At 33.5% G+C, this 15,498-nt stretch overlaps 1 protein-coding gene across 1 annotated transcript in view; it reads left to right on the top strand.

The window, feature by feature from the left end:
* Positions 1-15,429, top strand: part of LOC112290758 (uncharacterized) — an 84,951-nt gene extending 69,522 nt beyond the window's left edge. The window contains exon 4 of the mRNA XM_090255513.1: positions 15,155-15,429. Coding sequence (XP_090111639.1) covers positions 15,155-15,429 — 275 coding nt within the window. The remainder of the gene's footprint in view (positions 1-15,154) is intronic.
* Positions 15,430-15,498: the final 69 nt, after the last annotated feature.

The raw sequence follows: 15,498 nt of genomic DNA on the forward strand, positions 1-15,498 counted from the left end.
ATCTTTGACTATCTTTGATATAAAGGGGTGCTCAAGCTTGACATCGTTGCTAATTAAACTAGGCAACCTCATATCTTTGACTATTTCAAAAATGAAGTGGTGCTCAAGCTTGACATCATTGCCAAATGAATTGGGCAACCTCATATCTTTGACTACCTTAAGAATGAATGAATGCTCAAGCTTGACATCATTGCCAAATGAATTGGACAACCTCATATCTTTGACAACCTTTAATATAGGAAGATGCTCAAGCTTGACATCATTGTCAAATGAATTGGGCAACCTCAAATCTTTGACAACCTTTGATATTGGAAGGTGCTCAAGCTTGACATCATTGCCAAATGAATTGGGCAACCTCACATCTTTGACAACCTTTGATATTGGAAGGTGCTCAAGCTTGACATCATTGCCAAATGAATTAGGCAACCTCATATCTTTGACTACCTTCAGAATGAATGGATGCAAAAGCTTGATATCATTGCCAAATGAATTGGGCAACCTCACATCTTTGACTACCTTTGATTTAACAGGGTCCTCAAGCTTGACATCATTGCCGAATGAATTGGGCAGCGTCAAGTCTTTGAGTATCATACGTATGATTGAATGCTCAAGTTTGACATCATTGCCAAATAAATTTGGTAACCTCACATCTTTGACTATCTTTGATATAAAGGGGTGCTCAAGCTTGACATCGTTGCTAATTAAACTAGGCAACCTCATATCTTTGACTATTTCAAAAATGAAGTGGTGCTCAAGCTTGACATCATTGCCAAATGAATTGGGCAACCTCATATCTTTGACTACCTTAAGAATGAATGAATGCTCAAGCTTGACATCATTGCCAAATGAATTGGACAACCTCATACCTTTGACAACCTTTAATATAGGAAGATGCTCAAGCTTGACATCATTGCCAAATGAATTGGACAACCTCACATCTTTGACAACCTTTGATATTGGAAGGTGCTCAAGCTTGACATCATTGCCAAATGAATTGGGCAACCTCACATCTTTGACAACCTTTGATATTGGAAGTTGCTCAAGCTTGACATCATTGCCAAATGAATTGGGCAACCTCACATCTTTGATAACCTTTGATATTGGAAGGTGCTCAAGCTTGACATCATTGCCAAATGAAATAGGCAACCTCATATCTTTGACTACCTTAAGAAAGAAAGGATGCTCAAGCTTGACATCATTGCCAAATGAATTGGGCAACCTCAAATCTTTGACAACCTTTGATATTAGAAGGTGCTCAAGCTTGACATCATTGCCAAATGAATTGGGCAACCTCACATCTTTGAAAACATTTGATATTCAATGGTGCTCAAGCTTGACATCATTGCCAAATGAATTGGGCAACCTCAAATCTTTGACTACCTTAAATATTCAATGGTGCTCAAGCTTGACATCATTGCCAAATGAATTGGACAACCTCACATCTTTGACAACTTTGATTTAACAGGGTCCTCAAGCTTGACATCATTGCCGAATGAATTGGGCAACGTCAAGTCTTTGAGTATCATATGTATGATTGAATGCTCAAGTTTGACATCATTGCCAAATAAATTTGGTAACCTCACATCTTTGACTATCTTTGATATAAAGGGGTGCTCAAGCTTGACATCGTTGCTAATTAAAATAGGCAACCTCATATCTTTGACTATTTCAAAAATGAAGTGGTGCTCAAGCTTGACATCATTGCCAAATGAATTGGGCAACCTCACATCTTTGACTACCTTAAGAATGAATGAATGCTCAAGCTTGACATCATTGCCAAATGAATTGGACAACCTCATATCTTTGACAACCTTTAATATAGGAAGATGCTCAAGCTTGACATCATTGTCAAATGAATTGGGCAACCTCAAATCTTTGACAACCTTTGATATTGGAAGGTGCTCAAGCTTGACATCATTGCCAAATGAATTGGGCAACCTCACATCTTTGACAACCTTTGATATTGGAAGGTGCTCAAGCTTGACATCATTGCCAAATGAATTAGGCAACCTCATATCTTTGACTACCTTCAGAATGAATGGATGCAAAAGCTTGATATCATTGCCAAATGAATTGGGCAACCTCACATCTTTGACTACCTTTGATTTAACAGGGTCCTCAAGCTTGACATCATTGCCGAATGAATTGGGCAGCGTCAAGTCTTTGAGTATCATACGTATGATTGAATGCTCAAGTTTGACATCATTGCCAAATAAATTTGGTAACCTCACATCTTTGACTATCTTTGATATAAAGGGGTGCTCAAGCTTGACATCGTTGCTAATTAAACTAGGCAACCTCATATCTTTGACTATTTCAAAAATGAAGTGGTGCTCAAGCTTGACATCATTGCCAAATGAATTGGGCAACCTCATATCTTTGACTACCTTAAGAATGAATGAATGCTCAAGCTTGACATCATTGCCAAATGAATTGGACAACCTCATATCTTTGACAACCTTTAATATAGGAAGATGCTCAAGCTTGACACCATTGTCAAATGAATTGGGCAACCTCAAATCTTTGACAACCTTTGATATTGGAAGGTGCTCAAGCTTGACATCATTGCCAAATGAATTGGGCAACCTCACATCTTTGACAACCTTTGATATTGGAAGGTGCTCAAGCTTGACATCATTGCCAAATGAATTAGGCAACCTCATATCTTTGACTACCTTCAGAATGAATGGATGCAAAAGCTTGATATCATTGCCAAATGAATTGGGCAACCTCACATCTTTGACTACCTTTGATTTAACAGGGTCCTCAAGCTTGACATCATTGCCGAATGAATTGGGCAGCGTCAAGTCTTTGAGTATCATACGTATGATTGAATGCTCAAGTTTGACATCATTGCCAAATAAATTTGGTAACCTCACATCTTTGACTATCTTTGATATAAAGGGGTGCTCAAGCTTGACATCGTTGCTAATTAAACTAGGCAACCTCATATCTTTGACTATTTCAAAAATGAAGTGGTGCTCAAGCTTGACATCATTGCCAAATGAATTGGGCAACCTCATATCTTTGACTACCTTAAGAATGAATGAATGCTCAAGCTTCACATCATTGCCAAATGAATTGGACAACCTCATACCTTTGACAACCTTTAATATAGGAAGATGCTCAAGCTTGACATCATTGCCAAATGAATTGGACAACCTCACATCTTTGACAACCTTTGATATTGGAAGGTGCTCAAGCTTCACATCATTGCCAAATGAATTGGGCAACCTCACATCTTTGACAACCTTTGATATTGGAAGTTGCTCAAGCTTGACATCATTGCCAAATGAATTGGGCAACCTCACATCTTTGATAACCTTTGATATAGGAAGGTGCTCAAGCTTGACATCATTGCCAAATGAAATAGGCAACCTCATATCTTTGACTACCTTAAGAAAGAAAGGATGCTCAAGCTTGACATCATTGCCAAATGAATTAGGCAACCTCAAATCTTTGACAACCTTTGATATTAGAAGGTGCTCAAGCTTGACATCATTGCCAAATGAATTGGGCAACCTCACATCTTTGAAAACATTTGATATTCAATGGTGCTCAAGCTTGACATCATTGCCAAATGAATTGGGCAACCTCAAATCTTTGACTACCTTAAATATTCAATGGTGCTCAAGCTTGACATCATTGCCAAATGAATTGGACAACCTCACATCTTTGACAACTTTGATTTAACAGGGTCCTCAAGCTTGACATCATTGCCGAATGAATTGGGCAACGTCAAGTCTTTGAGTATCATATGTATGATTGAATGCTCAAGTTTGACATCATTGCCAAATAAATTTGGTAACCTCACATCTTTGACTATCTTTGATATAAAGGGGTGCTCAAGCTTGACATCGTTGCTAATTAAACTAGGCAACCTCATATCTTTGACTATTTCAAAAATGAAGTGGTGCTCAAGCTTGACATCATTGCCAAATGAATTGGGCAACCTCATATCTTTGACTACCTTAAGAATGAATGAATGCTCAAGCTTGACATCATTGCCAAATGAATTGGACAACCTCATATCTTTGACAACCTTTAATATAGGAAGATGCTCAAGCTTGACATCATTGTCAAATGAATTGGGCAACCTCAAATCTTTGACAACCTTTGATATTGGAAGGTGCTCAAGCTTGACATCATTGCCAAATGAATTGGGCAACCTCACATCTTTGACAACCTTTGATATTGGAAGGTGCTCAAGCTTGACATCATTGCCAAATGAATTAGGCAACCTCATATCTTTGACTACCTTCAGAATGAATGGATGCAAAAGCTTGATATCATTGCCAAATGAATTGGGCAACCTCACATCTTTGACTACCTTTGATTTAACAGGGTCCTCAAGCTTGACATCATTGCCGAATGAATTGGGCAGCGTCAAGTCTTTGAGTATCATACGTATGATTGAATGCTCAAGTTTGACATCATTGCCAAATAAATTTGGTAACCTCACATCTTTGACTATCTTTGATATAAAGGGGTGCTCAAGCTTGACATCGTTGCTAATTAAACTAGGCAACCTCATATCTTTGACTATTTCAAAAATGAAGTGGTGCTCAAGCTTGACATCATTGCCAAATGAATTGGGCAACCTCATATCTTTGACTACCTTAAGAATGAATGAATGCTCAAGCTTGACATCATTGCCAAATGAATTGGACAACCTCATACCTTTGACAACCTTTAATATAGGAAGATGCTCAAGCTTGACATCATTGCCAAATGAATTGGACAACCTCACATCTTTGACAACCTTTGATATTGGAAGGTGCTCAAGCTTCACATCATTGCCAAATGAATTGGGCAACCTCACATCTTTGACAACCTTTGATATTGGAAGGTGCTCAAGCTTGACATCATTGCCAAATGAATTGGGCAACCTCATATCTTTGACTACCTTCAGAATGAATGGATGCAAAAGCTTGATATCATTGCCAAATGAATTGGGCAACCTCACATCTTTGACTACCTTTGATTTAACAGGGTCCTCAAGCTTGACATCATTGCCGAATGAATTGGGCAACGTCAAGTCTTTGACTATCATACGTATGATTGAATGCTCAAGTTTGACATCATTGCCAAATAAATTTGGTAACCTCACATCTTTGACTATCTTTGATATAAAGGGGTGCTCAAGCTTGACATCGTTGCCAATTGAACTAGGCAACCTCATATCTTTGACTATCTCAAAAATGAAGTGGTGCTCAAGCTTGACATCATTGCCAAATGAATTGGATAAGTCCACATCTTTGACTACCTTAAGTATGAATGGATGTTCATGCTTGACATCATTGCCAAATAAATTGGGCAACCTCACATCTTTGACAACTTTTGATATTGGAAGGTACTCAAGCTTGACATCATTGCCAAATGAATTGGGCAACCTCACATCTTTGACAACCTTTGATATTGGAAGGTGTTCAAGCTTGACATCATTGCCAAATGAATTGGGCAACCTCACATCTTTGACAACCTTTGATATTGGAAGGTGCTCAAGCTTGACATCATTGCCAAATGAATTGGGCAACCTCACATCTTTGACAACCTTTGATATTGGAAGGTGTTCAAGCTTGACATCATTGCCAAATGAATTGGGCAACCTCATATCTTTGACTACCTTCAGAATGAATGGATGCAAAAGCTTGATATCATTGCTAAATGAATTGGGCAACCTCACATCTTTGACTACCTTTGGTTTAAGAAGGTGCTCAAGCTTGACATCATTGCCAAATGAATAGGGCAATCTCACATCTTTGACTACCATTGATACGGAGTGGTGCTCAAGCTTGACATCATTGCCAAATGAATTGGGCAACCTCACATCTTTGACTACCTTAAATATGGAGTGTTGTTTAAGATTGACATCATTGCCAAATGAGTTAGGCAAACTCACATCTATGACTACCTTTGACATACGAGGGTGCTCAAGCTTGACATCATTGCCAAATGAATTGGGCAACCTCACAACTTTGACTACCTTTGATTTAAGAAGGTGCTCAATCTTGACATCATTGCCAAATAAATTGGACAACCTCAAGTCTTAAACTACCTTATGTATGATTGGATGCTTAAGCTTGACATCATTGCCAAATGAATTGGGTAACCTCATATCTTTTACTTCCTTAAAAATGAATGGATGCAAAAGCTTGACATTATTGCCAAATGAATTGGGTATCCTCACATCGTTGACTACTTTAAAAATGAAAAGGTGCTCAAGCTTGACATCATTGCCAAATGAATTAGGCAACCTCTTGTCTTTGATTACCATAAATATGAAGTGGTGCTCAAGTTTGACATCATTGCCAAATAAATTGGGCAACCTCACATCTTTGACTACCTCAAGTATGAATGGATACTCAAGCTTGACATCATTCCCAAATGAATTGGGCAACTCCACATCTTTGACTATCTTTGGTATAAAAGGGTGCTCAAGCTTGACATCATTGCCAATTGAACTAGGCAACCTCATGTCTTTGACTATCTCAAAAATGAAGTGGTGTTCAAGCTTAACATCATTGCAAAATGAATTGGATAAGTGCACATCTTTGACTACCTTAAGTATGAATGGATGTTTAAGCTTGACATCATTGCCAAATGAATTGGGCAACCTCATATCTTTGACTACCTTAAGAATGAATGGATGCAAAAGCTTGACATCATTGCCAAATGAATTGGGCAACCTCATATCTTTGACTACCTTAGATATACAATGGTGCTCAAGCTTGACATCATTGCCAAATGAATTGGGCAACTTCACATCTTTGACTACCTTTGGTTTAAGAAGGTGCTCAAGTTTGATATCATTGCCAAATGAATAGGGCAATCTCACATCTTTGACTACCATTGATACGGAGTGGTGCTCAAGCTTGACATCATTGCCAAATGAATTGAGCAACCTCACATCTTTGACTATCTTTGATATAAAGAGGTGCATATAAGTGAAATGGAACAATAATAATGGTTATATAATACTCTTGTTTTTTTGACTTCTTAAATTATAGTGAACTTGAGCATACTAATTTACTTCTTATTGTCTATGCTTTGAAATAATGAATCCACATGACACACATTTTCTAACTAAAATATAAGCATCCTTCAATTGTAGTAAAAGAATGATTGTCAAAGCACAAATTCTCGTCAAGAACATCAGTTTCACCATTGACTCTACTTCACTCGATCTAAAAATGTTTACAAGTCTATCAACTCATCTCACAATTGCACTAAAATTGAGGTTTTAGATAAAAAAAATATTTATTATATTGATTATATGGTGTCATCAAAAGGCAGTCATTCTCGATGCAGATATAAGATCAATAAAGTTAGAAAATTCTATTTTATACATTGAGGCTTTGTCACTATAGTCTAGCCATTCAATTGATAATTGGCAGCCAGTAATACCCAATGAGGCTTCAATATAATATAACAACTTGACCACGAAGATGAATTATCCACAAAAAAAGCAAATACAACTGAAGTATACAAATTTGTTGTGCCCATCTTTTAGGCTCTGTCATAATTTTAACAAAGATTTTTCTAAGGTATAATATAATGACAATTCATTGTAATAGTGGTATATTTAATAGAGTTGATACTCCATGTAAATAACACGGATTTATTACATGAGTAGAATTCATAGTACAAGTCACATACAACACAAGATTAAAGAGCACTGTCTCTGATGATTGACCAACCCTGTTGTTCAGCAGAATTACGATGCAAAATGCTAATGACTAAAAAAAATTGTTAGGAATATACATAAAAATCGATTGAATTTGAAAATCTCCAATTTGAATTTAAAATCTAGCAATCTTATTTATACTAGTTGATTGAAGAAACAATCCCCAGATAGCATTTGGGATGGCAACAATTACTAATTGGAAATATCGACATAGATCTAAATCTAAGTTCAACTAATAGCATACCAAAAAATATCTCAAGAAATATGAAATAAAGACTAATACTACAATGCAACATTGCATCATTACAACTAGACTGTCGAACACATCAACACATTTATCACACATTCGTTCATGTTACCATCTTAAACTTAAAATCTTCTATTATGGTCCTCTCTATACATCACATCTTACATCAGCACTTCTACTATTGAACAAACATATCCTCTTAATATCAATCAATACTGATTTTCAATAACGCAAACTAAGAGATAACAAAAAAATGAGCCTAGTTCTAATGTCACAAATACCATGGCTGTACTTTTTCAACATGTACATGAATTAAATTAAAAAATAAAATTAGGGATTGTTGCAACAATTGTTGCTACAAGAATGCAGAATATTGAGAGCCAGCATGCTCATCACAAACTCCTCAATTAATATAGATACGCTCTTGCTTCGATGCTCTCTTCTTCAATTATATTTGCTACACAATCTCATAGTTGTAAACTATTGAAGGGCCTTGAACATTATGTCCAACAGCTATGTAGATGACGATAATTTCTCTCACGTTACTAATGCTAGTCACCTTGTCAGTAACTTTGAGTACTTGAGAATTATAAGAGATTACACATTCAATACTTTCAATGAAGAATAGTCATATTGATCAAGAGAAGATATACTAGTGAGGATAAAAACGCGTCATTATCAAAAGCTCAGATCTTAGAATGCTTGGAGACCATCAATAAGTGGGATGACACCAAAAGTGTTTTCATGCACAATTGTTGCAATAAGCTGCCAATAACAATAAACCTATCTTAACTAAGCTCTTGAATGGCCTTTATAAAAGATCCTAATTGTGAGGTAGGGAATATAAATATCATGATTAAGGCTCTATGTAACTAAAATTCGTGCTACCTTGACTATCTAACCATATTCAAATTTGTATGATGAAAGTAGGATTCTTTCTTGAAACTTATCTTAACTACTCCCACACATCTCTATTCGCTGTAGCAATTCCTAAATTACTAACAGAATTGATCCAAAAAGAATGTCTTACATAATAATCTCTTAGATTTTCCAAGAATTTAATTAAAGATAAATTTAAAAACATGGTGCTGAAACCTATAAGCATTGATCAGTGGAGTATAACCTCTCGTACGATGTTACAATATGTGATCAATGTCATCTTCAAATTTAAAGATTTTGGTGGTTTCATTGTCGACAACTACATACTTGGGAGAACTTTGATTGTCTTCAAGCGTATGGTTATCCAAACTCCCTTCGACTAGCTTTTGATACCTGTGTAAAAATCAAAATATATTCAGCAAAGCTTACATGGAAGCATTTAAAAAAATCCTATTTCCTACATTTGACCCAGGTTCATATTATGGTTGGGCATTTAGGTACTAAAGCTATCTTTCACCTCTTTGTAAATAATATTTTGATGAAAGTTTAAACAATATCATATCCTAGGCCTAAACATTTACTAAAAATTGACTACGTTCCTTATAAAAAATAACCATATGCTATATTCATATACTTTCAAGAAGAGAGGACATATTTGAACTAGTTGAAGAGACTAATACTAATGAAGATGACAACCAAAGCCATGCCCTTCAACCATGTGAACTCAACTTTGAAAAAGAAGACAACAACTTGTGCATCAACAACAATAACATAAATTCTCTTTACTAATCCAAATGGTTGAGGTTTAAACAACAAGTATGCTTCTATTCATGTCATAAACTGTAAAAATAAAATTACTCATCTACATCCATAATACTCACAATAGGTGTGAACCTTGCATAAGAAGTGTAACAAAACAAAGTGCCTTGGTTCCTAAATATATCTCTACTAATAATGGCAATATAGTCACTAGAACTTCTAACTCAAATTATCAATACATTTATAGCAATATAATATTTCATAGAATTTTAAAATTGAAGATTAAGGCACATGATTCAGTTTCTTGTTTTCACATATTTGGTGATGTATAGTAGTACATTAATAGAGTACATACACCAAATTAGATATTTTAACCACTGCATGAATCAACAAAGGCAGGGGGAAGGAGATGCAGTTCACAAGTACTTATTTGATAATCCATGAAGAAAGTATGACTTAAACTAGACTCTTATATGCATGTGACAAAGGAATCCAACTTGTAACTCTTTACAAAGTAATCAATCAATAAAGTAAAGCCTGAAAAAACTTTTTGGAGAAAAACTTCTTTTAGGTATATCTGGCCCTTCCTTCAAGCATTGATTATCAATATTGCAGAAGACAAAGCAATCATTTAGGATTTGCAATACATAGCAATAAATTAAATTTTTCACTAGTGTATCTTACAAATCTGACTTAAATATCACAAGAACTTGAAAAGAAAGAAGCTATTAGCAGATTTAGTAATGAAAAGATTCTTTAATTTTTATCACCACTCACACTACTTGATGGCAACAATCTTTAGGCACCACAAAGTGTAATCACTCAAAACTTTTTTAATAAGAATTTAAATAAAATTAGAATGTATTATATGCCAAGTGGTATTGTAACTTTGTAAAAAGGGCATGATATAAGAACATGGAAGATAAAGACCAATTTTGAGGTGAAAGTTGACATCTGCTTATTAGAATGAATATGATAAAGAAGACAAATGCATAAGTTAAGCTAATAAATACCACTTCAAAGTGACTACAATAATAATATGTACAAAGAATTGTCAAGCCAAAGCACATTACAATTTATATACAAATATTGGCATATATGCTACAAATTCATATCATAACATATAAAACCATACTGTAAAGGAAACAAAATGCATATAAATTAACTTAGCTGTCAAAGGTTATGAAATATAAAGGAATCCAAGATTTCACAATATGTTGTTGTCAAAGACAAAATCATCAAAACCTTTGAATTTGAGGATGATATTGATAATAAATTGTAACATCATATTAGAGGTTATGCAACAATTTATTTTAAATGAAATTCTTAGGAATTCTAAGAGATTATTTTGTAAGGCATTCTTTTTGGATCAATTTTGTTAATAATTTGGAAATTGTAGCAATGAGAAGAGACATGTGGGAGCAGTTAAGTTAGGTTTTAAGGAAGAATCATACTTTTACTTTTATTATACAAACTTGAATATGGTTAGCTAGTCAAGGTAGGAAGAATCTCAATCACATAAAGCTTTAATCATGATTTTATCTTCCATAGCTTACAATTAGCATCTCCAATAGAGGTCACTTAAGAGCTCAATTATGATAAATTTATTATTATCAGCAACTTGTTGCTATAATTGTGCATGAAAATACTCTTGGTATCATTGTACTTGACAGTGGTCTTGTAGCATTCTAAGGTTCATGCTTCTAATGATAATACATTTTTATTCTCATCAATGTATCTTCTCTTAATTAATATGACCATTTTTCACTGAAGTAGCAAATGCGTAATATCCTAAAATTTTCAAGTATTCAAAGTTACTAGCAAGTTGATTAGAATTAGCAATGCTAATAAAAAATTATTGTTATCTTTTTAGCTGTTAGGTATAATATTCAAGGCTCTTCAATAATTTAGATCTATGAAATTGTATAGCAATTGTAATTGACTAAGTGAGCATCAAAACAAGAATATGTCTATACTAATTAAAGAATTTGTTAAGAACATGTTAGCTCTTAGTATTCTACATTCTTGTTGCTTGTAGTAATAGTTTTTAATATTATTCTTTAATTTGATTCATCCACATTGTTGAAAAAGCATAGCCATAAGATTTGTAATATCAAAACTATTGACTTGATATTTTGTTATCTCTTGGTTTATATTTATGGCAATTTAATCAAATAATAGGTTAAAAACTTAATCAACAAGTTAACCATATATTGGTAGCTTGTGGAATAATCATGTGTTGGTAGCTTGTGGAATAATCATGTGTTGGTAGCTTGTGGAATAACCACGTGTTGGTAGTTTGTGGCACATATATAAAACACTTACCTTACAAATTAAGATACATATCTTGTAAAGTCAACATGTTTTGGAGGTCCTATAAGATATTACCATGTAACTCCTAATTAAGAGAATATGAATGATTTCAAACTGAATCCATCAAAGAAAATCGAGGAAAACCTCCCACTCTATTTCATAATGAGTCTAAAGGACCTCTTGCACTAGGTTTAATAGACACGCACAGATGGTTTTGAACAACAAAAATAGGCACAGTAGAAGGATTGATGCTTAGAATCGATGAATTTGGAGATAGGTTTGTAGAAGCGGAGACACAAATTGTGCACTAAGTTGGTACTTGCTTGATTCTTTTTCATGCTAGAAATTTGGTGTTTCTTTTCTTCGATTTGAATTCATTGAGATGGTTAACAAGTTTCTCCTGTGAATTTTTGGGTCTCACAGTGCTCACTGAAACATCATGTGAACATGAAGATGCAACATTATATAGTGATTTTTACATCAAGAATATGCCAGATGGACATGGATTGTGAATATCAAGAAGGAATTGAAGTCAAGGATGTCTTAAGTCCAACATTTGATTTACTTTGCAGCAAAATGATAATGTTTTCGATCAACATCACTTATTTAGGAGTCTCTCGAATGGGTACATGAATCATTTTATTCTTTTATACTTTTCCTTAACAAAAGCCACTACAATAATCATCAAATAAAACAAATAATACACTCATTATTAGAGATATGAAAGGGCACATGGAATGGCCTGCGAATATTGGTGTGGTGGTGTAATTAAGTATTTGGGGTTAAATCTTGAAAAGCAAAAACTTTATAAATTAATATATAATTGTAGCACACTTTAGGATTAAAACAATTTGAAAAGTAAATATAAGGCTATCCTATTTGGTTGATTGGTAAGCCTTATTTCAAAAAGAAACTAAGAAAGAATGGAGCTTCTTTTAACAAGTTAATAAGCCTGGACTTAAAATTGAATTCTACTCAGCAATACAACTGGTATTGGAGAACCATAATGTTTTAATAACAAGAATGACATCAAAACATTATGTTAAAATAATGAGTTTATAAACCCACAATACTGTAGCATTCATTTTTTTAACATTAACAGTACATTCCAATATTAAAGATAGAGACATCATATTTCTTCAGTTTTGATTTAGATGTTTTTTGAAAATACTGCTTAAAAGTATTGTTTTTAGTAAAACAACAAAAGGATCAAGATACTTAACGAACCAACGTAAACAAGAAGCAGATTATCTTCTATTCCAGTATTCAAATTTATAAGTCACCTACATGAACACGTGTATAGTCTTTTTTTACATTTCATACAAATAACTTCAAATTAAGATTTAAAAATTATCACCATATAAATATTATCTATTTATTGAAAATAACTCTGAAAAAACTATACACAATCTAATATACAACCTTCAAAAAATTTAAAAACAATACAGACCCAGACATACTACATTAAAGTTCAATGACAGTTCAGAAGTCTTCAATTTTTTTTCCAAATTATGCTGAGTTATTCTTTAAAATTTTAAATTCATACAATCTGTAAAATATTGATAAAATAGTAAAACTGATGCATACATTAAATTAGAATTCAAAACTAGAATAATCCACATATTGATTGCTTGGTATTTAAGTAATTTAGTCTTTGTTATTATTTTATTTTTTATTTATTTCTTAATCAATTATATTTAGGTTATTTTATTAAAATCAAGCACACAAACATTCATATATATAGATATAGATATAGATATATATCATTACTCTGCTAAACCAGGATTTATACCAATTTCTATAAATTTATAGTTGTTCTTAAAAAAAAATTAAAAAGTTAATAATAAGTAGAGGGGCCCTAGTTATCAAATTAATTTTTGTGAAGTAATATATATATATATATATATATATATATATACATACACACACGCACACACATATATATATATATATATATATGCATATATGTATAAGTGAATATAGTGCCAGTTGTTTTTGCAAAATACACTTAGATAATTAGATAGTATAAAACAAAATCTTTGAAGAAACAATTGTTTGTAGAAGTACAGAGCAGGCACATGAAAGAATAATAATAATAATAATAATAAATTTTTTTATTCTATTATCTCACAAACAATATTTTGAAAACAAAGACAACTGGAGTAAGCTGAGTTTATTACTATTCCAGAAAATCAAATCTAAGTAAAATGGTCAAGCATTTCCTACCAATTGGTTATTTTTAAGATTATTCTCATGATTGTCAAATTTAGGTATGTTGAAGGTATTTTAGATTTCAGAAAAATATATACTTTAAATAAGATAATATGAATACAACAATATAAAATTCTGTCATATTACAAATTCCTTGCAAAAGACATACAAACATTTAGCCAGAAGTTGATACAAATAAGATGAGATGGATATATGTTTTGTTCTTCTATAGCAAGAACATTTAAGCAATTTTTTCTCTAAAATATAAAATATTTAATCTTATTTACTTTTATGTAACTAAGAAGATTTTCAAAGAGCTAACAATACTTATTTGCGTTATTTTATACAATTAGTATATATTTTTATAAATATCAAAAAGCATATAAATAAATATTTTATTTGTTAGTTTAAGTTAAAAATTATATAGATGTGAAATAGAGTTTTTTCCTGTTTAAAATAAAATGAGATTGTCCCAAAATCAAAAATGTTTGTATAAACTTAGAGTGAGAAATATATATATATCACCAAACATAAAAACAAATAAAAATATATATGTATATATATATCACCAAACATAAAAACAAATGAAAATTTAAATACTAAATATTAAAAATAAAAATATAGACATTTTTATTTCAAAGGAAACAGCTGTTTTCATAATAATAACTTGAAAGTAGCTAGAAAGGACTCTATGCTAACCACATTTTTTGAAGAAAACAACTAGTCTTTTCTTAAATCCTAAAAATCTGTAGAAAGCACACAGTGTTCTGAGTTGGGCTTACAATGCAATATGTGCTCATTGTGGAGGGACATTAATGAGATTACAGAAGGACAAACATGATGGGTCAAAATGCAATGCAATGCAGTGTAGCAGATTCATGCAACAAAGGATGATGCAGATTTATGATGCCCCTCCTCCCTAACCCTAACCGAAGGAGACTTGGCAACACAAACAGCAATGGAATCAATACCACATCATCGAAGGTGTGAATGCTGGTGCAAGCATACATCCGAAGCAGGGAGGGGGGTTAACGTCTCATGCATGATGGTCGGTTTAGGGACGATTCTTCTGAAGCCTCTGACTGAGATCTTTCGCTTCTGCCCACCGAGTGCTCCGGGGGAGTGGACGCGGCTCAACGACCGACGACGGGTGATGGTTCTGTCGATGAACGAGCCCGACCGACTATGGAACTGTTCTCGTTCCTGGTCTCCGTTGCTCCGACTGCTCACCATTGGAGACTCGTTGGAGGAGATGCCACTTGTCCAAAATATCGTTGCACTCCGTCCAAAGTATCTAATTTGTGATGGTGATGCCGTAATTCTGAATTACTGAAGAGTGTTCCATTATTTTTATCTAATTACGCTCATGCTAAAATGAGTCTTAGATATGCTTAGTTCTAAT

The sequence above is a fragment of the Physcomitrium patens genome, chromosome 13 (genome assembly GCF_059467195.1).
Source record: "Physcomitrium patens ecotype Gransden chromosome 13, ASM5946719v1, whole genome shotgun sequence".
Taxonomy (NCBI): domain Eukaryota; kingdom Viridiplantae; phylum Streptophyta; class Bryopsida; order Funariales; family Funariaceae; genus Physcomitrium; species Physcomitrium patens.